This window comes from Dioscorea cayenensis, chromosome 17, assembly GCF_009730915.1.
Source record: "Dioscorea cayenensis subsp. rotundata cultivar TDr96_F1 chromosome 17, TDr96_F1_v2_PseudoChromosome.rev07_lg8_w22 25.fasta, whole genome shotgun sequence".
Classification (NCBI taxonomy): domain Eukaryota; kingdom Viridiplantae; phylum Streptophyta; class Magnoliopsida; order Dioscoreales; family Dioscoreaceae; genus Dioscorea; species Dioscorea cayenensis.
The window spans coordinates 2,232,169-2,257,229 of record NC_052487.1 but is presented as its reverse complement, the minus strand read 5'-3'; the positions used below and the strand labels follow the sequence as shown (position 1 = coordinate 2,257,229).

Below are 25,061 nucleotides of genomic sequence, written 5' to 3'. Positions count from 1 at the left end.
ATATAAACAAATCATGTCATGAGAGTGTATAGATATGTAATTAATACATCAACACACTAATTTGTTTTTTTTTATTTTATAAAACAATCGGTAGTAGTTTATAAATTTTTATGATTTTTTAAAAAATGGGAAAATATATAAAAAATAGTTTTTTATTAGACGAATTATTTATAAAATCCAATTAGTTAAATTGATAAAATGGTTAGTTGATATTTTGAAATTTTATTAACCAAATATGAAACTTTGGCCTCCAAATATTAATTTTAATAATTATTATTATTAAATAAAACTGTCTTCAATCAAATATAATTCATGGATTTGTATAAAATTAAACTCTTGTTTATGTGAGAAGCCACTTTTTTAACAAATTATGGGCTTTTGATTGTTTTCTACATATTTGAATTAGATTTTTCTTTGAAAAATGAGAAAATGTTAAAAAATAAGTTAATTTTACAAATCGCAAGTTTTATTCAGTGATTCATAAGTACAGCACAAGGGTACATCACATCATAAGTATCACAAGTGTTTTGTCTCATGTTTTGTTTGATATTCAAAAAGTAATACAAATTAATATAAAACAATTAAATATAAAATTACTATAATATCTTCTATATATTCGTATGATATTTTGAAATAAAAAAAGTAGCAAAAAGAAATATTTTCAAATTACTTAGCACAAATATATATTTTAAAATTTTAAATATATTAACTAATAATTATTTATGAAAAATATATTATAAATTCTGTTAACATTTCTTATCTTATTAAAAAAACTAATTATCTTGATATTTTTAACTATAATTCACAAAATTAAATATGCTTATTACAATTAGAGACAAGAAACATGCAATCTTAACATAATAATCTTTTTTACTCAATAAATAAATCTAAAAAATTTGCATAGGAAAAAACTAGTAAATCTTGAAGGGTGCTCAAAAACCATAGAATACTCAAAAAGAGAATAGAAAGGAAGGAGAAAGGCAAGAGAAGGGGAGAGAGATTTGAAGAGGAGAGTGCCACGACTGAAGGAAGGTCGGGTGTTGTCCCGTAACTTAAAACTTGTACGGTTATACAGTGGTTTTGGTGGAACAAATTTTTTTCCAACTTATGATGTACTCAAACATGTTGTTGTGTTGTGCCCTAAACACATTAGCAAATTAAACAAGAGATAAGAAAGTTTGTGCTATTTTTGTACAGATACAACAATGATATTAATATTTTTTCTTAAAAAAATATATTATTATTATTATTAACAACTGAATCAGAATGCCCATTTAGTAATTTTTTTAAATAGCCCTGTTTCTTAAGTAACGTATTTTAACATCAAAATAAAAAGAATCAATACCCATTATTTACTCAGAAAGAGAAACTTTTTTTACATGAACCCATCCAAACAAAAACTATTAAAAAAAAAAAAACAAATATAGAGATCCAACTAGACTGTTATCACTACAGAAGACTAACAGAAACATTTCATCATTTCGGAATAACTTAAGTATGATTCCCATCAGCAGAAGTTGAAGGCAGCTTGCATTTCTGTATGGACACATTCACAATGATCTTGTGAGAGAAAGCAAAGAAATCTTTCGGAACAAAGAGAAAAACTTTGGCAGGATGAACACCCTTCCATTCATTTGTAACTTCTGCTGACGACTTCAGTTTAAGATTCATTGTGTCATCACCAACAGAAAGCTCATACACAAAGTTATGATCCTCTGCGCTTGAACAAATACAAATCATTGAGAGAGCATTTCCACCGGTTGTGTCATTCTTGTTCAGAAGTAGGAAGAGACGATCATCTGATCCTATAAGAACAAGAAATGGAGTTTCTGATCGATTAACTGCAATAGGGAAATGGCATCCATATCTGAATTCAATAGCAGACTTTTTGTGGTGGGTGCGGATGTGCTGCGAAAGACTTCTTGCGGAGCCCCAGAATGAACAAGATGAGTCAGGGCAATTGCATGCAGCATAATTGCAGGTTTTCTGGTGCGCTTCGCGGTGTGAGTATGCTAGGGTTTCATTGCATCCGTATTTAGCATTTATACAGTGCATTTTTACTGATTCGATAACCTTTTCTAGTGCCAAACAACGTATACCAATTAATTCAGAGCAGACTGGACATTTGCGACTAGTAGTGACGCAGCAGCGTGAGCACACCACATGACCATTTTTGCACTGTAAGAAAAGAAAAAAGAAATGTATGCCTGGAGAATTACAATAAAGATAATGCTGAATAAATAAGAAAAAATATATTTTGGTGGTTAAAATTATCTGAAATAGATTGGGAGTGACAACTATAAAATATTACTAATAAGTTAAAAAAGAATTGATTAAAATAGTTCAGCCATATCAGACTCGTAGATACCCCACAAGAAGGGTGTAAGCTCCTCAGGTGGAGGGTCATAAAACAAGAAAGATGGACCTAAAAAGTATTCAGTAAAAACTTTAAGAACTAACATGTGTGATCTTAATTTATATAGTCCTTTGGTTTTTGATGAACCAACTTGGAGGAAGAATTCATGTAGTGACCCCAAATAGTTGGGATCAATGAGCAATGGTTTGTTGCTGCTGTTTTCATCATTGTACATTTTATTTAGCTGATAAGTTGTTGTCAGAATGACTAAATAAGCATCTGAAAATATAAAACACTATATTTACATAAAGGCATACCATAGTATAAAAAAAAAAAAAAAAGCTTTTTTTTACATGCATCCTAACATGGTCTCATATTGGGTAGAAATTGAAATTTAAACTCATTAAAAGTTAGAAAACAAACTTGTCATTACATGAAAATGAGCCATTTCTGATCATAAATTACTAAGATTTTGGTGCAAGCATAAACAAATAAAGAAACGAAAAACAGTAAGAGTATCAATAGAAAGCCTCATATAAGCCCATGGTGTCATTAAATACTAAAACAACGCAATCGAAAGAACTTTAAAAATAATAAAAATACATACAATCTCAAAACAAATGGCAAAGTAAAAGATTACCCTACCTAATGCATAACAGAACATTGCATATTTGCACTAGTCTGTTCACCCATTCCTTAGCATAAAAACTAATTAAAACATCATTGCAGATTAGAAAAATTGGTGTTCTTCAAACTATCCTATGAATTGCAGCACTCATTAAACACAATTATCTGCAAGCTTTTGCCTTTCAAGATGCTCTGTTCCCAAACATTAATCATCAAAGTGAACCATTTTCTTATTGTCAAATAAAGTGAAAAAAAAGAACATCAATTAAAAGGAAAAAGGATCTGAAAAAAAAAAACCTTCGATTTTCCTCTCACCATTTTCGACCAATTCTATCATCCCACAATCCCAATCAAAGAATTAGCGCTTTAAGGTTTGCATGATGATTCAAAATTAGAGAAAAAAAAAATTAGCAATTGATACAACCAAAGCCATCATTCATTACAAAATCTCAAAAAAATCAGCAATTGATGCAAAAATAGATGCGAATAACAATAAATGGCTAAAAATTAAACAAAATCAAGTAATTGCAAGATAAATCCAACCTGGTAAATGGGATGAAGCAAAGCCTCGTAACAGACGGGGCAATCGAGCGCATCTGTATCAATTCTAACAAGAGCTCCGTTCCCATTCGAAGCACTCGCGTCTTGTCCTCCTTCCTCGTTTTCGGATTTCACTGGCTCTTCGGATTTCACGGTCGCCTCATGATTCGTAGGATGGTTTTCTTTGGCGACACCGCTCATGCTACCCGGACTCTCCTCTGCGGATCCGGGAACCTGTTTCCGCTTCTTGGCTGAGCGCCTGCCGGCGCCGCCGACGGAGAACCTCGCCATGGACGCCTTCTCGAAGCCCTGATCTTCCAAATCGAAGCATCAAATTGGGGCCAGGTTTTATAGATTTTCAGAGACGACGAGCTTAATGGCCACGTGGCGGCCTCACAGGCTCTGATCGTTTCCGATGACTTTGATATCCACCGTCCATTGCCACCAATCATACCATCCACTCAGAAGCATTTATTAACTAAAATAAAAGGGTATAATATCGATTTTAAGATCAGTTATTTATCTAGATATAAAATAAAATTTTAATTTTGAAAATTGGGAATCACTATTTATTATTTACTTTTTAATAAAATGAATATTCATTAATTTATTAAAGGGAAAATTACTGTTTACCCCTCGATAATTTCAAAACTTCCCAAATGTACGTGAGTTTTTCATGACACTCGATAACCCTTCCTTTATTGTTTTCACTTCCTTTTTACCCCTGCGATTATGAAATTCCATCATCGCTCTTAAACCTTTTCAGATACATTTTTTTCATTCTTTTTCAGATTCCTTTTTGCATGTACTCATTTCTTAAACGAGAGTTCATTTTCTTAAACGAAAAACTCATTTCTTAAATGCAAACCCTCATTTTTCTTAAACATAAAACTCATTTTTTTTAAACAAAAAAACATTAATATTTAAACAGAAAAACAAATATTTACATGATAAATTAATCCTGGATATAAAACCAATTAATCTTGGCCACTCGTACATATTTAAATAGAAACAACGATATTTAAGCACTTTTTTAAACGTAAACGCAATATATTAAACAGAAACATTGATAGTTAAACAAAGACAAACAAGCATATAAACAGAGAACTCATTTCTTAAACAGAGAGCTTATTTGTTAAACAAAGACCTCATTTTTTTAAACAGAAACCTCATTGAGTAGGGACATTGAGTATCTCATCGTCGCTGATCTCGCGTGAACGCTTGAGTGCTGAGCTCCAGATCTGGCGAGCGATCTCGAAGGTGGCATGCTCGTATGGGGTCTTAAAGGAGAAATCTTTATTGGCGTTGGCGATCCGGTTGGCGACGTTCCTCGGCGGTCGGAGTGGTGAGGTCTTCGGTGGCGACGTCGGATAAGACGAGTCGAACTCGAATCGGAACCATTCTCGACTCACGGAGACCGCAACATGGATAGCAATAGGGTTAGGGTTAGGGATCATTCCGGGGTTTGGATCCATGGTGCCTAAGTCGGTGACTGGGAACGGAGGGAGGAAGCGGTGCCGATGAGGGTTCGATCTCGCCCGTCTTCGCCTTCATCTTCATCGCCTTCCTCGTCGTCGACCTCATCTCTTTCATCTTCTTCGTCGCCGACCTCGGGGAAGACCGCGATGCTCCTTGTCGTCGAGCGAAGGCATCGAAAGGTTGCACCTTTTCCTCTCGAACATGAAATCCCATTTTTTTCGATGCAACGTGATCGTGATTGTGAGCCGCATGCTTTGTCTCACTCGGCAGATCAAATCGCAATAAAGAGATTTTGGGGGTGATAAATACACCACAAAAAACTCATTTCTTAAACAGAGACCTCATTTTTTTTAAACAAAACCCTCATTTCTTAAAGCAAAACTCATTTCTTAAACAGAGACCTCATTTTTTTTAAACAGAAACCTCTTTTCTTAAACAGAAAACTCATTTCTTAAACAAAAAACTCAATTTTTTAAACAAAAAACTCATTTTTTTAAACAAAAAAACTCATTTTTTTAAAATAGAAAACTCATTTTTTTATACTAGAAACTCATTTTTTTTAAACGTAACCTCATACCTCATATTTTTAAATAGAGCTTTCATTTTCAAATAGAAACTCATCAGTACTCCAAGGGGCATTATAGTCAAACCCCTATCACACTTGCCATAACTTCCCACGCAAGGGACAATTTCAGTCAAAAAAATTCCAAATTAACTCTATCAATCACTATTAGATGTTTGGGGGTTTAAAAAAATCATCAGTATTCAAAAGGGAAGGGGTTTTTGAGGAGTCAGAAAACTAATGGGTGTTTTTAGCAATATCAGAACTTACTGAGTGTTTTTGGCAATTTCCACTTTATTAAACTAATAATAATAATAATAAACAGTGACATAGCAATTAAAAAACATATAAAAATATTATTAAAAAAAAAAGTAAAAATAAATAGGGGTAATAAAAAAATAACATAACAAGTAAATAGAAAAGTAATCACCAAAAGTGATACTAGTCTTTATGAACAAACTTATAAAAAAATAAAAAATAATTGAATTGGCAAAATTAACCGTGCAATAACAAAAATTTTGCACAACTGTTATTATAAAAAATCCTAGACAAAGGTTTAAACATCCATATCTAATAGTTTAAATTTTTTTCGCGTCTGTTTTGTTATCTTATTTTTTTATTTCAATAAAACTGTAGTTTATCCACATTTATTAAAAAAAAAATAGTTTAAATTTAAATTAAATTCAAATTATCTTCAAAATACTGGTCTTTTGGAAGTCAAAATATAGCTGCAAAACCATCCAATGTTTTCACTGATTATTTATGGCAAAGACATAATTTGCATGAAGCTAGAACTACATATAAGAACACACAACAACAGGTTTGTCATTAATTATAGAAAACATCACTTAAAAACATAGACATAAAATATCAAACTAGGACCTATTAAAATAGACAAATATGTTGGGAGCTTGTACGCTCACAGATGAAGAAATAATAATGGAAAAAAATCATTAATAATAAAATAAAGGAAGTCTTTCCGCTGTTTTGTGTCGTGGATGACCGGATGTTCATCATCCTCGGTGATTTTTCCTAATTTGTTTAGTTTCAGTTTATTTTTTGTTTTAAATAGATTGTGATTTATTTACTTTAATTAAAAATAAAAGAATGAAAGGGAAAGCACAAAAATCAGTTATTCATTCATAATTAATTTCTGAAAATACACTGTTCAAAGCTTTTAAACCAACCGATGCTGAGTCATGATCTGATGAACTTATCTCTGCCGTTCATTTCTTCTTTAATCCATCCACCTGCTTTCCCTCCAGACTTCAACGAACTAAACTAACAAACAAGTTTATACAACCATTCAGACACTTAATACTCAACTAAACAACCTATATATATATATATATATATATATATATATTTAATTAACAAAACACAGCAAAAACACAGAATCATCCACAGTGTTTCAGCTCAGCTTCTCTGCAATTCAGTAGTCAATCACCTGGTAACAAAATATTGACAGATCAAATTTCAGAGGATCATCCTTCTACAGACATGATAAAAATAAAAGAGAACAACTTTATACCTAGCTTCGAAATCGTTTGACTTTCTGTATAAACAAATCGACATTGGTCTTGCCAGAACATAAACCGTCAGGAACAAAGAGAACAATTTTAGGATAAACACCCTTCCATTCATAAGTCATTTCTCTCCAGATGATTTCAGCTTAAGATGAGTCGGATGCGCTTCAACTGAAAGCTCATACATGAATTTATTATCTTCAGTAGCCGGACAAATGCAAATAATTGAGAGTGTCTTCCCTGCAACTACATCACAATTAACCAACAGTAGAAACAGACTTTTTTCTTGAGAGATTAGAATCAGAAATTCCTCATCAGGAATAGGAACACTGAAATGGCGTCTGTAACTGAATTCAACTGCAGAATTCTTATGGTTATCGGTGAAATGCTGGGATAGATTATTCATGGAGCATTGGAATGAGCAAGATGGCACGGGGCAGGAGCATGGTGTGTATATGCATGATTCATGGTGTTCTTCTTTGTGTAAATAGGATGGCATTGCCCAACATCCATAGTTGGCATTTCGGCACTTTAATTTTATTGATTCAAGTACTTTTTCAAGCGCCAGACAGCGTATGAGACCCATGAATTGAGAACAGAATGCACATTTGCCAGTAAGACGAACACAGCATGCTGAACACACCACATGACCATTTGAGCACTGGGTGAAACAAAGTAACAAGAATAAATTAGTTAACAAGAAATATAAGCTGCAAAACTTAAACATAATGATAAAACATATTACATTATCATCAAAGAGACATTTTTTTTTCTTTTACAAGCATTTGATATTGAACATGCACTGAGTGAAAGTTGAACTTTAAACTCATAACTATAAAAGAGAAAGCAAGCTTCTTGTAACATGCAACTAAGCAATTTCCCCTGTAGCTTATCCTCATTTTTTTTTTGGCAAGAAATACACCATAAATATCATAAAGGACAACATTGGACATATATATCAAAGCAAAGGTAATTGAAATGACTTTCAAAATAATGACAAGGAAAAGCATGTGCCCAAGATAAATGCTGAAACACTAGACAATTAATCAGACAAAATGTCTAATTATATTAAAAACAGAACATACATAAGGCATAACATGGAAAGAAAAGACATCTTTTGCATGCATTCTAGTATTGACCTCAAATTGAGTACAATTGAAGATCAATTCCATCAAAAAACAAAGGAAACAACACGAAGAAAAGAGTAACCAATAGAACCAATAAAGAGTACACAAGCATTGATCATATGCATTCTCGTATTGACCTCAAATTGAGTACAAATTGAAGTTCAATTCCATTCAAAAACAAAGAAAACAAATTTCTAATACATGAAGAAGAAAAGAGTAAACCAACAGAACCAATAGAAAACACACAAACATTCATCATATCTCAGAACAACCAGTAAATTTCATCTCCAACTAAATTGAAACAACTTTTAAATTAACAGCAAGTAAAAAAAAACAAAAATCAAAGCATATAGCACTAAAGGGCAAAATCATTCAACAAAATCCAAAATCTCAAATTAAAACACATACAATCGTTCATCAAACCTGATGTATAGGAGGCAATAAAGCCCCAAAACAAATGGGGCAGTTGAGGACATCAGACTCAATTTCAACAAGAATTCGGCTTCCATTCGATGCCGTGTAATCTTTGGATACCTCCTCACTCTCCTCCTCCTCCTCCTCCTCCTCCTCTTCTTCTTCTTCCTCGGAATCTCTAGATACCTCCTCACTCTCCTCCTCCTCCTCCTCCTCCTCCTCCTCCTTGTGGTTCGGATCCTTCTCTGCGGTTTCGGTCACCTTCTTCCTTTTTTTGGCGCTGATGGAGGGCGTCGCCATTGATGCGCTTCTTCGAGCTCTGTTGAGAAGAGCTGTTGTTGAGTTCTATGTATATATATAAAGGATCACAAGGGTGTTAGTGGACACGTGTCATAATCATAGTGGCTAGTCTTGTTTGATGGAGTGAATATCTACCGTTCGTACTGCAATCCATCGGCCACTGGAAAACATTTACCACTGAAATTTAATTAGATATTTATTCAACACCATCGAACACTGTAAAAAAATATTTATTAAAAAAAATATATAGAAACCTATATTTATGGAGAGGAATAACTGATTTTTTCTGGATTTTTGTGTAAAAATTAATATAATATTTTTTTGATAAATATATTTTGAAATCTCAAAAGTAAATATGAAATTTGGCTTATATTTATTTTTTAGGAATTTGTTATTTTTAGAATTTGTTTCCATAGGCTTAAAATCATTAAAAATATCCCAACAATTATATATTTAAAAAGAAAAAGAAAAAAGATGAGTATCTTTTCCCAATGTTCCAATAATAAATAACGGAACTGGTTACTATACAGTCTATATTCTTCGCAAATAAAACGATTATCAAGATTTTTGTTTTCTTTGGTATTTTCTAATTTCTATGGAACATTGAAAATTAAAGTAGAATTATACTCGCTTGTGTCTTGTAAATTTTAACTAAATCACACATATAAAAAAAAAATAGTTAAAATTAATTAATATTCTAAAATTTTAAAAAATTACATTAATTATGAAAAAATATTAAATATGTAATTTAATATAATTTATTAAAAATTATATAAATATATTAAATATAAAAAATAAATTAAAAAAAATAATATTTGATGTTTTATAAATTTCTAAATGATCAAGTAAAAAAGCAAAAAAAAACCCCTAAAATGGACGAGTCAAAAAAGATTGAAGGGAGCATAAGAAAATATTTAAAAATAATTAATTAATAAATAAGCTAATATTAAAATATTATTTGATAAAATGAAATTTATCAGGGATGTAAGTTACCTCAAACATGATAGTCAAATGATATTTAGAAAAATAGATTTGATTTTTTTACCACATGTACGTCAACAAACATCTATTTTGCTGGACTACATAACCTTTATGGGAGCAAATATTTAATTATGCACTTGAAAGATGGTTTAAATGCAAATTTATCAAAATCCAATTTTGCTTTCACATTCTATATACTCTCTAGATTCCTAAATACATGTTATATTAAAAAAAAAATTATTCCAAAATAATTATCATTTTACAATATCATAGCAATATTTATTTATTTTTTTAATTTTACCCATCTTCAATTTCCTAAGTTATATAAATGAAGAGAATAATATTTATAGTCCAAGAAAAAAAATACATGATTTCAAGAGAGGGACAATTTAAGAGTCGCTTGGAATTGCTGTCAAATCCTTGTTTTTGTTTCCAACTCTAAATTTTAGAAACAAAACAAGAAAAACATGTTTGGTAAACTATTTTTGTTTCCAAAAATTTTGAAAACATCCGTGTTTTCAAAAAAAGTGAAAACACAATTTTTATGTTTTCAATTTTTTTTCAAAACATATAACCCATTAAGGATATTAATTACTATTTTTTTCTCATAAACATTAATGATTTAGACAAACGTGCCAACTAATCTTCATAACTTTTTTCTTGATTTTTTTCTATCGTAAAATCTATTTTCTCACATCTCTTTTTTGAGATTTATTTGTGATCTTTTTAAGATAACTAGGAAAATTAAGTTAAAAATGGTCAAAGATTTGATAGTTTTATTGATAAATCTCCTTAGTTTTTTTTTTCTAAATATTTTATAATTATTACAAAAGAGATATATCATATTCTCCTCTTCTTTTTATTCATGACTAATAGAATTTTATAAAGATTTGGCATCTCATTATTTATATATATATATATTTTTTATAAAAATATATATAACTTAATTTCGTGTACTAATATAAAAAAATTATAAAAATCATAAAAAATATAAATTAAGAAAAATACAAAATTTTACAATACAATTTTTTTTTTTATGCTTTTGTGTTTGTTGCTTTCCAAAACATACCACTTTTGTATCCAAACATGTTTTTGTTTTCAAAAAATTAACAACAAAACAAAAACAAAACAATACGAATCAAAATTGAAACAAAAACAAAAAACAGAAAAACAAAAACAATTCCAAACATGTAATTTGGTTGTTTTTTATGTTAAAATTTAGATAATTTAATGTTATCCTTAATTCTTGTGCAACATCCTTAAACAACATGTATTTACGAACGAATGGAGTATATATATACATACATACAAACACCAGTATTAGACAATCATATAAATGAAAAACAACCTGCATACTAATATTAGAAGAAAAGAAGAAATTGCAACTTCATAAGACTCGAGCATGATCCAAATAAATAAGCCTGAAACTCATCTTCTACATTCACAGAAGAAAAAAAAAGGGATAAAATCTTGAAAATCTCATGCACATTTTCAAGCAGTATGAACAGTCTATGACAGAGTTGGAGAATCTGTACAATCCTTTGGAAATAAAGGGTGGTATTATATTTTCAATCTGAAAAATTTCAGACATGAATCCTCTGGCAAGAAAACAAACCAGTCCATGCTGCAATTTTTTTGAAGCAGAAAAACCTAAAAGATCCAATGCACAATGTATGGGAATTGCACAATTGCTAAGAAGAGCCGATATGATATATATCATCATTCACAACACTTAGAACTATCAGATGGTGTGGTTTGTCCCACTGAAACTACCTGTAAGTGAAGTAGGGTCAACATTGTTTCTCGCCGCTGAAATTTCAGGAAAATCACCAGAATCAAACCCTTCATTCTGCAACAATCATATAACGTGATCAGGTAATAAATATGGAAAGCAATAAGTTCACAAGCACCAAAAAAGGATTTCAAAGACAAGCATACAAACATGCCTTGAACAGCTCCAGCATATAAATAGCCTCATTCAAATTACCATTGTTCACATGTGTGGCGACGTGAATAATCTCGCATAAGATTGAGCAATGAAGTTTCTGAATGATTAACTGCAATAGGGAAATGGCATCCATATCTGAATTCGACAGCAGACTTTGTGTGGTGGCTGCAGAAGTGCTGCGAAAGACTTCTTGTGGAGCCCCATAATGAACAAGATAAGTCAAGGCAGTTGCATGGAGCATAATTGCAGGTTTCTGGTGTACTTCGTAGTGTGAGTATGCTAGGGTTTCATTGCATCTGTATTTGGCATTCACACAGCTTACTTTTACTGATTTGATAACCCTTTTTAGTGCAAACAAATTAATTCCGTGCAGTCCGGACATTTGGCACTAATAGTGATGCAGTAGCATAAGCACACCACATGACTATTTGGGCACTGGAAGAAAAGAAAAGAAAATCAGCTGACAAACATTTATGCTTGGACAATTACAATAAAGATAATGTTGAATAGATTGGGAGTGACATCTAATACTTATAAGTCAAGAGAGAATCAACTAGCATCGTACAAACATCCTTAGACGACTGATAGATGCCCCTATAAGAAACATTGAAGCTCTTCAGGACAAGAATTGAGGACGAAATAGGCCTCATAAAGAGCTTAGCAGAAACTATGCGAATGATACATCTTGATCCTAGTTTATCTAGTCTTTTGACTTTTGATAAAACAACGTGGAAGGGAAGGATTCATGCAGCCCAAATAGTTGCGACTAATGGTTTTTGTTGTTGTACATTTTAGTTATCAGAATGACTAAATCAGCATTTGAAAATATAAACCATTATATTTGCATAAAGGTGTGCCAGAATAACAAAAATGATATCTTTAACATGCATTTGAATATTGTCTCATATTGTGAAGAAATTGAGCGAATTCTGATCATAAATTATTCAGTTTTTGATGCAAGCATAAATACATAAAGGCGAAGACAGTAAGAGAATCAATAGAGAGCCTCATATAAGCCCAAGGTGTTATTAAATCCTAAAAACAATGCAATAGAAAGAATTTTTTAAGATAATAGACATATCAAAGTTTTAGATCACCCTTCACCTATTCCTTGGCATGAAAATTAATTAAAACATCTTTGCAGATTAGAAAAATTGGTGCTCTTCTTTGAACTATCCTGTGAACTGCAACACTCATTAAACACAATTATCTTCAAGCTTTTGCCTTTCCAGATCTCATGTTCCCAAACATTAATCATCAAAGTGAACCATTTTCTTATTGTTTAGTCAACTGAAGAAAATAACATGAAACAACAATTAAAAAAAAAAAAACCATCTGAAAAATTTAAACCATCTAAAAAAACATATGTAATTTTCCTCTCACCGTTTTCCACTAATTTCTATCATCCCACAATCCCAATCAAAGCATTAACAGTTTAAGACTTGTATGATCATTCAAAATTAGGGGAAAAAATCAGCGATTGATACAAAATAGATGCAAATAACAATAAAAAGAACAAAAAAAAAAAGAAGAAAATCAAGTAATTGCAAGAAAAATCTAACCTGGTAAATGGGAGGAAGCAAAGCCTCGAAACAGATAAAGCAATAGAGCACATCGGTATCGATTCTAACAACAGTTCAATTCCCATTCGAAGCACCCTGGTCTCTTCCTCCCTCCTCACTCTCCTCCTCGTTTTCCACATCCTTTGACATTCGCTCGTCGGATTTCACCATCGCCTCATGGTTCTCAGAGTTGTTTCCCTTGACGAGACCGCTGCTGCTACTTTGACTCTCATCTGAGGATCCGGGAACCCGCTTCCGCTTCTTCCCCGGGCCGTCGCCGGCGCCGTCGACGGAGAACCTCGCCATAAAACGCCCTCTCAATGCTCCGTTCTTCCTAATCGAAGAATCAAATTGGAAACAGGTGGTTTTATAGGAGACGACAAAGATATACGGCCACGTGGCGGCATCACAAGCTCTAGTCTTACCAGATGACTATGATATCCACCGTCCATTTTGCCACCAATTAAGCGATCTAATAATATATATATATATATATATATATATTGGGTTACTTGGGTATAATACACTAATTGGTCTCTTTATTTTCCTCACTTCTCTTTCGGTATCTTTATTCAGAAATATTGCAAACTAGTCTCTATATTCTTGAAAGTTGATACACTTAAGTCTTGTTTAGATTAGGTTAAAAAAAATTGCTTTTTTTTTTAAGTTGTAGAATCACTTTTTTTTTTTTAAGTGCTTTTGAGAGTAAATTAAATGTTTTTCAGTATTTTATGTATGGATAAGCTAATGTAAAAGTACTTTTATATGTGTGAAGTTATTTGGATGTGGATTTTTAAAAGGGCTTTTAGGGGTGGCAAATCATTAATTTTTCATTGAGTTATTATTATACATTGCTATTAATAATGGTAACGAAAACATTAATGATAATAATAATAATAACTTAATGTATTATAATTATAATTATAATTATGATTACAATTACAATTATTATTATAATAATTATTATTATTATTGTCATGTTTGTTGTTGTCTAATAAGCTAGGACTGAGGGCATTAATTTGTTCAATTGTTGAGGGTAAACTGGTAATTTACAACACCCAAAAACATTTTTTTAGAAGTGTTTTTTTTAAAAACATCTCTTTACCAGCTTTTGAAAAAAAGCTGAATTTGTGTTTTTTTAACAGCTTCTACTTTTGCAGAAAACCTAATACAAATACATTTTCTTTCCTCCAAAAGTGATTCACTTATAAAAAAACATGCTTATAGGTTTCCTAGAAGCCAATCCAAACAACCTCATAGTCCCTCTATACTTTATCTCTTCCCAACTAATCCTTCTATTCTAGGAATCAAAAGAGAATAGAGAGAAAAGTACTTATGCGTTGTAGTTGTTCTTTACTCTCTCTCTCTCTATCTATATATATATATATATATATATATATATATATATATATATATATATATGCCAGAACACCACTCAAATTTTCAGACTACTTGAAATAGTAACCCTGAGTACATAAAAATCCCAAACAAAGAGTACTTACATTAACTTATCTTGATTATTTATGCAAGAGAGATAATTAGCATAGAGTTGCAATATATAAGAACAAAACAAGATACCAGCCTTATTATTATAAAAACAGAAAACAGAAATAAAAAAGCAAAGACTACATTTCAGCAAAGCCTGAGTTCAATTCCATCAGCCTGGTCCTGGACACACATTGTTTTTCTTGATGGTCACAAAGATTTGTAACTTGGGTAAAGGAAATGCATCATCAGGAACAAAAAGATAAGTTTTGGGATGAACACCCTTCCATTCACAAGTCATTGCTCCAGCTGCTCTTAGCTCAAGATGAGTAGAAAACATGTCAACTGAAAGTTCATATGTAAATTGATACTCTTTAGCAGCAGGACAGATGCCAACAACTGAGAGTGCAGTCCCTTCAGTTACATCTCTATTAATCAGCAGGAGGAACAAACGATTATCAGGAGAAATAAGAATGCGACGTCCCTCACCAGTAACATGAATACCAAAACAAGATTCATATTTGAATTTAACTGCAGAAAATTTGTGTGTGTCTACAAAATGCTGAGATAGAGTTGTCACACAGCCTTGGAATGAGCAAACAGGGCAAGAGCATTGTGCATAACTGCATGACTTCTGATGGGATGCTCTGTCTATGTACACCAGAGTTTCATCACATCCGGCATTTGAGCAACTTATTTCCATTGTTTCAATGATTTTTTCTAATGCCAAACAGCGTATCAGCCCAATAATTTGAGAACAAGATGGACATTTCCCAGTAAGCTTAACAGTGCATTTTGAGCACATCAAATGCCCATTCGGACACTGGTTTAAAAAAAAAAAAAAATGAAAAAGTAATGATTCGTTAGCTGACAAGAAATATATATATATATATATATATATATATATATATATGGTGTAAAAGTTAAAAATAATAAAATCTCAAGTTAAAATGGACCAACTGATGGTAATCAAATTAACCTGGTAGATTGGAGGATACAGAGCTTCAAAACAGATAGGACAATCAAACGCATCAGCTTCAATCCGAACAAGCATTCCTCTGGATACCTCATCATCCTTTGGCCTTTTGGATTTCTCCTCTTGAGTTTTAGCCACTTCCTTCCTCTTGGTGCTAGAGGGCCTCGCCATTGATGCGCCTCTTCCAACTCTGTTGAGAGAAGTAATATATACTACGTTCTATTCTATGTACATTGTACACACACAATATATATATATATATATATATATGGGGGACAAGTGTCATAATCGTAGTGGTTAGTATTGTCTGATGAAGTGAATCTCTACCGTTCGTACTAAAATCCATCGGAAACCAGCGAGCATTTATTCAATAACATCGAACATTTTAAAAAAGTTAATTGTAAAAAAAAAAACTAAATAAATTGTTCATATTACTCTTCCAATTTTTTCACTTAATCCAAAAATCCATGGACTATTTTATATATATATATATTTAAACATTATCTATAACTTATTTTTTCAGTATTTTGTTTTTTTTTTAAATTGAAATACAAAATAGCAAAATAGCAAAATACCCTTCATAAATACCTTTCATCGATTTTAAACAGAAACACAAAATAACAAACAAGAAAATAATATATTAAAGGTCAAAAATAAATATTAAACAAAAATATTAAATATTAAATTAAAATTTATAGTTATACATAAATACTTTTTTATACTTAATAAATGGCAAGTACATTTCATAAGCAGCGGAACAAAATTAGATTTTTAAATAAAATAAACTGATGCAAGAACTGAAAATAAGTAAACTAAAAAAGAAAATATTACAATGGAAATTGAAATGTCAGAGGGATTGCAGGAGATGTTTGAAAAGTTGCAAGGACTAATAAATAATTTTCAAAAAATAAATAATTTTTTTTAAAAAAATAATTAATATATATATAGAAGATTAATCTATTTTCTCTGGATTTGGGCAAATAGCCTATATTTTAATCTATTTTATTTAAATCCAATTTGAGTTTTCGATAATATCGACCATTGGTATTACACAATCCATCGGGCATCGGAAAGTATTTACCACTAAAATTTAATTAGATATTTACTTCTCCGTTCCGAATTAGATGTTGTTCTAGGAAGTAAAAAAAATTCTAAAATACTTGTCATTTATGTTACCAAGATAAAATTTCTTTTTTTTTTCTCAACCCTACCCTTTTTTAATAAAGAATTTCAATTTCCAAAATATATTAATGAAATCCACTATATAATTTTATAAACTTAATTTTAAATTAAAGACCAACAAAGAAAATAAAAAGATGTAAAGACTCCATGTTCCATAGTTGCGGGATCTAAACCTTCATTTGATTTTGATATAATGTCTACCAAAGAAGAAACCAAAGATACACCATGTAATGAAATCCACTATATAAGTTTTATAATCATACAATACTAAATAAAACTTTATTTTTATCTTTTACCATGCAAACTAGTTTTAATTTAAATAAAACTCGAATCATATCATTTAAATAAAACTATATTATTTTTATCTTACATACTCTCTCTCTCTCTCCGTAAGATAAATTAAAAAAGAGAGATTTATTTAAATCAAAATAATTATTATAACTAATTTATCCATAAATAACTATTTTGATTTAAATAATTTATCTATAAATAACTCTTTTGATTTAAATAAATCTCTTTTTTTATTTGATAATAGATTGACTTATCTCTCAATTTATCGTAACGACTTTATTTACACTAGCAAACTAGTAAAATTCTAGGTTAATTTATTCATAAAGAAAAATTTAAATTTAAATAAAAACTTCTTATTTTTTTTTTTTATCTTTGTTTACACTAGCATATTAGTATTTTTTTAAAATAATATGAAAAGAGAGTTAACATACTTGCAAATATCCGAGTTTGTTTCATGATGCAATCTTATTGCCATATTTGAAGTTACTTCATAAAGTGCATCTGAGCCATTCAAATTTAAATTTATAAGACTGTAATCTTCTACGGTTTCTTCACATGGTGTTCTGTTCAAGTCGAATTGTAAATGATTTGATGAAGTTATCTCAAATATTGAAGAACTTGGACTGAGATTGAGGTCGATAATAGTTGTAATATCAATATTAAGATATGGCAATTGAATTTGTACTTGTCTTTGAGGCCTATTTCCATCTATATTTAAATCTATTTCATGTAAATCCATTAAATGATAACGTTGTCTTATTTTATAGGATAAGTTTTGGTGGAAATTATACATATCCATAATTTTAAATTAAAATTTTAGTGGGAACAGATTTTATACATTGAAAAGTATAGATTTTCAAAATTTTAAAATGAAAAATTTGGTGGTAAAACATGCCAATTGGAGTATTTTGAAAGAGGAAAAAAATCAACGATGGAGTAATGGGTGGAAAAATTAAAAAAAGAGAATCATTTTCAATTATAATTGTAGTCCCAAGAAAATTTGTAGTTTGGTCATTTAACTTGTTTTATTGTAAAAATATGAAAAATTTATTGTTGTTCTTAATTCTTGTGCAAATAGCATCGAACAGTGTAAAAAAATTATTTATAAAATAACTTATAAAAACTTATATTTATGGAGAAGACTAACCGATTTTCTCTGGATTTATGTAAAAAAATTAAAATAATAATTTTTAAATAAATATATTTTCAAATCTCAAAAGTAAATATTAAATTTGGCTTCTTCTTCTTCTTCTTTTTTTTTCCAAATGTTCCAAATGTTCCAAATGTTCCAAATGTTCCAATAATAAATACCGGAACAAGTTACTAAACAGTCTTCACAAATAAAGGGTATATCAACTATCAAGGTTTGTTTACTTCGGTATTCTCTGCATTGAACTCTGAAAATTAAAGTTGAGTTATATAAGAAAGTTTTTTTAAAAAAATATTAATTAATAAACAAATAAAATATTGAAAATTTTATTTGATGAGATGAAATTTATCAGGAATGCAAGTTAACTTGAAATTGTGATAGTCAAATGATATTTAAAAAAAAATTGGTCCTAAAATAAAAACACTTATTTTTTTACCACAGGTGTATTATACCATTCAATATCCAAAGGATTGTACAGATTCTCCAACTGTGTCATTGATTGTTCATACTGGTTGAACATGTGCATGAACTTTTCATGAATTTTATCCCTTTTTTTTTCCCTTTGAATTCAGATGATATATTATCCTTATTGTGATCCTTGTTATTAGTTTCAGGTATAGCTTGACATCCTCTTTATGTAGATCATGCTTGAATATTATGAATTTGCAATTTTTATTTTTATTTTTTTTTAATATTGATATGTAGGTTTTGTTTCATTTATGTGTGTGTTTTATGATTAAATATTTGCCGCCATAAAGAGTAAATAATCCAGTGAAATAGATGTTTTTTTGACATATATATACCCAATCAGTGGGGGAACTAGGTCAAAATGAAGGGTGCTAACTTTAATTTAAAAAATTATATATATATTTTTTGTGTGTGTTTTATGATTAAATATTTGCCGCCATAAAGAGTAAATAATCCAGTGAAATAGATGTTTTTTTTGACATATATATACCCAATCAGTGGGGGAACTAGGTGAAAATGAAGGGTGCTAACTTTAATTTAAAAAATTATATTTTTTTAAAAAAATTATATTAATTTAAATTTAAAATTATAATAATTAATATTTCAAAAAATATATCATGATTATCAATATGAGATGAGAGTTGAATTATTTAGACAAATCCAATCTAGTTTTGATTTAAATATGAAATTTTTTTATATTAATTCAAACTAAAAAAAATTATAATTAATATTTTAAAAATAAAAAATATACATACAACTAACAACTACCACTATTTGGTAAAAATTAAATCATTCCACCGACTTGCAAAATCATGGCATTCAACAAAATCAAAACATATTCTAAAATTATTTTTTTTCAGAATTTAAAAATTTTATACAAAATAAAAATCATAAGAATAAATTTCTAATAAGATGAAGTAGCTTGTTACGACAAAATCTAAAAAAAAAAAACGATATGCAAGATTATATTAAATATAAATATAATATATATAATTATAAATTAATATATTATATGTACTGTGTAATATATATATATAACATATAAGATGGAGCCAAAGCGAGTGTTTAACCCCTTCACCACCTCCTTCCGCCTCTGCTTGCCCCCTCTCCTTTTGTCTATGGCTATATCATATTATCAACTTGAAAGCAAAACATTTCAGACATTAATCCTATAACAACAAAACTAACCAGTCCATGCTGCAATTTTTTGAAGCAGGAAAACCTAAACGATACTACAAACTATGTATGGGAATTACACAATTGCTAAGCAGAATCGATATGGTACTATATCATCCTCATTCACAACACTCAGAATTATCAGACGGTGTCGCTTGTCCCACTGGAACTACTTTCCAGTGAAGTAGGGTCACAGTTGTTTCTCGCCTCTAAAGTTTCAATGAAATCACCAGAATCAAACCCTTCATTCTGCAACAATCATATAATTCAGTTAGGTAATAAATATAAAAAGCAATAAGCTTCACAGGAACAAAAATGGGATTTCAGAGATGAGCATAAATGAGTGCCTCAAACTGCCCTAGCATATTAATAGCCTCATTCAGATTACCATTGTTCATATGTAAAACTTCAGCAAGAGATTCCATTGAGATATCTGGATACAAGGAGGAGAAAGTTCCCATCTTCAATGCGAGATCATTTATGCCGCCAAAGTCCTTGTATTCAGCAGTATCATCCAGAAGAGTGTGCGAGATTTTTCAATGACTAAAATGCTCCTGCATAAATAAAATAATAATTATCATTATCCTTAATTGAATGTCCCGTTTAGTAATTTTCTAAAAGCCCCATTCATGAATAAACATGTTTAAACACAAAGCTTAAAAAGAATCAAAAGCCATAATTTACTCAAAAGACAAACCTTTTTTACATGAACCAATCCAAACAAACCCTAAAACTGAAACAAATAAAACAAAACAAAACATTAAAGAGATCAAACTGGGCACTTGTCACAAAAGTAGAATAACAGATAAACATTCCATTATTTCAGAAAAACTAAGCATGATTCCCATCAGCAGAATTAGGAGGCAGCTTGAATTTCTGTATGGACACACATTCACAATGATCTTGTGAGAGAAAGCAAAGAGAAAAAATTTAGCAGGATAAACACCCTTCCATTTACTTGTAGCTTCCGCCCATGTTTAAGATTCATCCTATCATCACCAATTGAAAGCTCATATACAAAGTTATGATTCTCTGTGCTTGAACAAATGCAAATCATCGAGAGCGCATTTCCACCGCTTGTGTCATTCTTGTTCAAAAGCGGGAAGAGATGGCTTTCTAAACCGATAAGGATGAGAAATGGAGTTTCTAAAAGATTAACTTCAATAGGCCAACGACTTTCAGGTCTATTGGTACACGGGTCGTCGATAGAGCCTCTCACCGAGTGGTGAGAGTTCAATTCTCAGCTGAGGTTACATTTCTGGGAGTTGAATAGTAGTTGTGTACAGGTGGTTCCAGCACCCACATGAGCGCGGCTCGTCCCCACTTATTCCACCGAAGCTTGTGCACGTCTCTGGGGTCTCTAATAGGTTCGCCCCGCTCCTCTTCTCCATCCAAAAAAAAAAGATTAACTTCAATAGGGAAATAACATCCATATCTAACTTCGACAGCAGACATTTTTGTGGTGGCTGTGGACATGCTGCAAAAGACTTCTTGTGGTGCCCCCGAATGAACAAGATGAGTCAGGGCAGTTGCATGGAGCATAATTGCAGGTTTTCTGGTGTGCTTCTCAGTGTGAGTATGCTAGGGTTGTATTGCATCTGTATTTGGTGTTTACAGTGTATTTTTACTGATTCGATAACCCTTTCTAGTGCCAAACAGCATATGTGACCAATTAATTCAGGGCAGACTGGACATTTGCCACTAAGAGCGATGCAGCAACATCAGCACACCACATGACCATTTTGACATTGGAAGAAAAGACAAGAAAATCAGCTGATAAAAAATGTATTCTTGGAGAATTACGATAAAGATTTTGCTGAATAAATAAGAAAGAATGCATTTTAGTTGCTAAATTTATCCTAAATAGATTGGGAGTAACATCTATTACTGATATGCCAAGAGAGAATCAACTAACATGGTACATGCATCCTTAGATTAACGGTTGATGCCCACGTAACAAGGGCGGAAGCTCTTCAAGTGTAGGACTGAAGAACAAAAAAAAGATAGACCTAAAAAGTCTTTAGCGGAAACTTTGCGAAATGATACGTCTTGATCTTAGTTTATCTAATCTTTTGACATTTGATAAAACAACGTGGAAGAGAAGGCTTCATGCACCCCAAATAGTTGCGACTAATGGTTTTTGTTGTACATTTTAGTTATCTATAATGACTAAATCAACATCTGAAAAAATAAAACACTATACTTGCATAAAGGTATATACCATAGTAACAAAAAGAGAACTTTAATATGCATTCTAACATTGTCTCATATCGTGAAGAAATAGAATTTTGAACTCATTAAAAGTCAGAAAACAAACTAGCCATTGCATGAAAATGAGCGAGTTCTAAATCTTAAATTAAAATTTTTAATCTAAACAATGAACCGAAACTCCTTTCCTAAATTCTAAATCATAAATTGCAAACACCAAAAATTTACAATTTAATATATATAGGGCTTAAAATTTAAGATTTAAGGTTTAAAATTTAGTATTTATTAGTTAGAGTTTAATCTTTTCGATTATTAGGTAGGATTTTATAAAATCTAGGTTCAAGATATTACATGTAGTTTTTTTATAATTTTTTTAAAATTTTAAAAATTCAAGGATGTTTAGGGTTTAAATTCGAAGTTTATATTAAAAAAGAATAAATGATGTGGATAACAAGCTGGTATCCACGTCATTTGAAAACCTATTCAAAAAATTTATTCTGAAAAAATATTATCGCTCTTTACTTACAAGATTAAAATCTTGTGATTTTGATCTCAGAAACAGAAAAAATTATTCATTTATAATTTGTATTTATTTATATAGAATTTTAATCATATATATATATATCTTGTAGTTTTTCTTTGTATATATATTAATAATATATTATACTTTGGTGTCATACCACTAGTTTATCTATTATTATTATTATATATATATATATATATATATATATATATCAGAATACCTCTCAATTTTTCTTACTACTGGAAATAATCACATTAAGTACACAAAAATCCCAAACAAAGAGTAAATACATTAAATTACCTTGAGTATTCATGCAAGAGAGATAAATAGCAAAGAGTTGCAATATATAAGAACAAAACAGGACACCAGGCCTTGTCATTATAAAAACAGAAATCAAAAACAGATACTACATTTCAGCTGAAGACTGAGTCCCATCAACAGATCATGGCCGCATATTCTTTTTCGTTATGGTCACACATACTTGTAACTTGTGACAAGGAAATGCATCAGCAGGAACAAGGAGAAAAGTTTTGGGATGAACACCCTTCCATTCACAAGTCATTGATCCAGATGATCTCAACTCAATATAATTTGGATGGTTATAAACTGAAAGTTTATATGTAAACTTATAATCTTCAGCTGCAGGACAGATACCAATAACTGAGAATGCAACCCCTTCAGCTACATCTTTAATTAGCAAGAGAAACAGACGATTATCGGGAGCGATAAGAATGTTAAGTTCATGATCAGTAACACGAACATCAAAGCAGGATTCATAACTGAATAATTGAACTGCAGATTTTTTATGGTTGTCTGCAACATGCTGAGAAAGACTTGACATGCAACCTTGAAATGAACAAAGAGGGCAAAAGCATTGTGCATAAATGCATGACTTCTGGTGGGATGCTCTGTCTAAGTAGGACACAATTGCATCACATCCGGCATTTGAGCAACTTATTTCCATTGATTCAATGATTTTTTCTAATGTCAAACATCGTATAAGACCAATGATTTCAGAACATGATGGACATTTGCCATTAAGATTGACACAGCATTTAGAGCACATCACATGACCATTTTGACACTGGGTGAAAAAAAAAAGGTGAAAAAAATAATTCATTAGCTGACAAGAAATATATGGTGCAAAAATTAGAAATAATTATAAAACCTTTAACATCATAGTATGATAATTAACATGCATTTTGATATTGAACTTTCAACCCATAATGATAAAAGATGAGCAATTTCCTTTGTAGCTTATTCAATTTTTGCCAGAAAGACACCATGAACATCAGTAAGCACAAGGTTGAATATATATATATCAAAACAATGGCAATTGAAATGACTTTAAAAAAAAAAGAAAAAAAAAAGAAACATATTTGCTCAGGAAAAATGCATTACTGGTCAATTAATCAGAGACATAACATGCTAAGGGAAGATTTTTCTTGCATTCTTGTACTAACAGCATATTGAGTAGAAATTGAAGCTACTTTTAAATACATGAGAAAATTTAAAATCAACCAATACAACCAATAGAAATCACATCAAAAAATGAAAATATCTCAATCCAACCAGCAAATTTAAACAACTTTTAAAAAGAATAGCAAGGAAAAAATAAAAAAAATCTAAGCACATAGAAATCAATGGCAAAATTATGAACAGAATCCAACAAGTTAAAATGCATAGATCAATGAGAATCATACCTGATGGATTGGAGGATCCAAAGCATGGCAACAGATAGGACAATGAAAGACATCAGCCTTAATCAGCACAAGAATTCCTCTAGATACCTCTTCATTCTCCTTCTCTTGTGAAGCCACCTCTTTGTATTTCAACATGTCCTCCTGATTTGGATCCTTATTAGTTTCAGTCACCTTATTCCTTTTTTTAATGCTCTTGTTCTTGGTGCGGTAGAAGGAGGGTTTCTCCATTGATACTCCTCTTCAAGCTCTATTGAGAGAACTGCTACTACGTTCTATTTATATATATATATATATATATATGTATATATATATATATGTGTGTGTGGAGAGAGAAAAACACATGGGAAACACGTGTCATAATATAATATGGATCGTTCGCACTGCATAATCATCGGGCATCGGAAAGTATTTACCACTAAAATTTGATTAGATATTTATTCAATAGCATCGAACACTGTATATAAATTATTTATAAAA

At 30.8% G+C, this 25,061-nt stretch overlaps 5 protein-coding genes across 8 annotated transcripts; all 5 read right to left on the bottom strand.

The window, feature by feature from the left end:
- Nucleotides 1-1,329: 1,329 nt before the first annotated feature.
- LOC120281375 (putative E3 ubiquitin-protein ligase SINA-like 6) lies at nt 1,330-3,836 on the bottom strand. The gene is made up of 2 exons (XM_039288218.1): nt 3,527-3,836; nt 1,330-2,178 (listed from the first exon to the last, which is right to left on the bottom strand). The coding sequence occupies exons 1-2, from the start codon at nt 3,812-3,814 to the stop codon at nt 1,492-1,494; spliced, it is 975 nt and encodes a 324-aa protein (XP_039144152.1). The 5' UTR covers nt 3,815-3,836; the 3' UTR covers nt 1,330-1,491.
- Nucleotides 3,837-6,672: 2,836 nt separating this feature from the next.
- LOC120280700 (E3 ubiquitin-protein ligase SINA-like 5) lies at nt 6,673-8,938 on the bottom strand. The gene is made up of 3 exons (XM_039287628.1): nt 8,641-8,938; nt 7,096-7,751; nt 6,673-7,011 (listed from the first exon to the last, which is right to left on the bottom strand). Exons 1-2 carry the CDS (start codon nt 8,929-8,931, stop codon nt 7,212-7,214), a joined length of 831 nt encoding a protein of 276 aa, XP_039143562.1. The 5' UTR covers nt 8,932-8,938; the 3' UTR covers nt 6,673-7,011; nt 7,096-7,211.
- Nucleotides 8,939-11,306: 2,368 nt separating this feature from the next.
- On the bottom strand, nt 11,307-13,744 carry LOC120280256. 4 transcript variants are annotated; one of them, XR_005542282.1, is made up of 3 exons: nt 13,423-13,744; nt 11,900-12,295; nt 11,307-11,761 (listed from the first exon to the last, which is right to left on the bottom strand). XR_005542282.1 is itself a non-coding variant. In XM_039287031.1 (3 exons), exons 2-3 carry the CDS (start codon nt 12,240-12,242, stop codon nt 11,654-11,656), a joined length of 492 nt encoding a protein of 163 aa, XP_039142965.1. In that variant the 5' UTR covers nt 12,243-12,295; nt 13,423-13,744; the 3' UTR covers nt 11,307-11,653. The 4 variants fall into 4 exon arrangements, 3 of the variants coding, with proteins under 3 accessions (XP_039142965.1, XP_039142966.1, XP_039142967.1); XM_039287031.1 differs by having other exon boundaries at nt 11,859-12,295; XM_039287032.1 differs by lacking the exon at nt 13,423-13,744 and adding an exon at nt 12,392-12,425 and having other exon boundaries at nt 11,859-12,295.
- A 1,335-nt stretch (nt 13,745-15,079) lies between these two features.
- On the bottom strand, nt 15,080-16,054 carry LOC120280484 (E3 ubiquitin-protein ligase SINA-like 1). The gene is made up of 2 exons (XM_039287345.1): nt 15,887-16,054; nt 15,080-15,730 (listed from the first exon to the last, which is right to left on the bottom strand). Exons 1-2 carry the CDS (start codon nt 16,052-16,054, stop codon nt 15,080-15,082), a joined length of 819 nt encoding a protein of 272 aa, XP_039143279.1.
- A 7,203-nt stretch (nt 16,055-23,257) lies between these two features.
- On the bottom strand, nt 23,258-24,823 carry LOC120280978 (E3 ubiquitin-protein ligase SINA-like 10). Its single transcript, XM_039287936.1, has 2 exons — nt 24,585-24,823; nt 23,258-23,965 (listed from the first exon to the last, which is right to left on the bottom strand). The coding sequence occupies exons 1-2, from the start codon at nt 24,810-24,812 to the stop codon at nt 23,324-23,326; spliced, it is 870 nt and encodes a 289-aa protein (XP_039143870.1). The 5' UTR covers nt 24,813-24,823; the 3' UTR covers nt 23,258-23,323.
- Nucleotides 24,824-25,061: the final 238 nt, after the last annotated feature.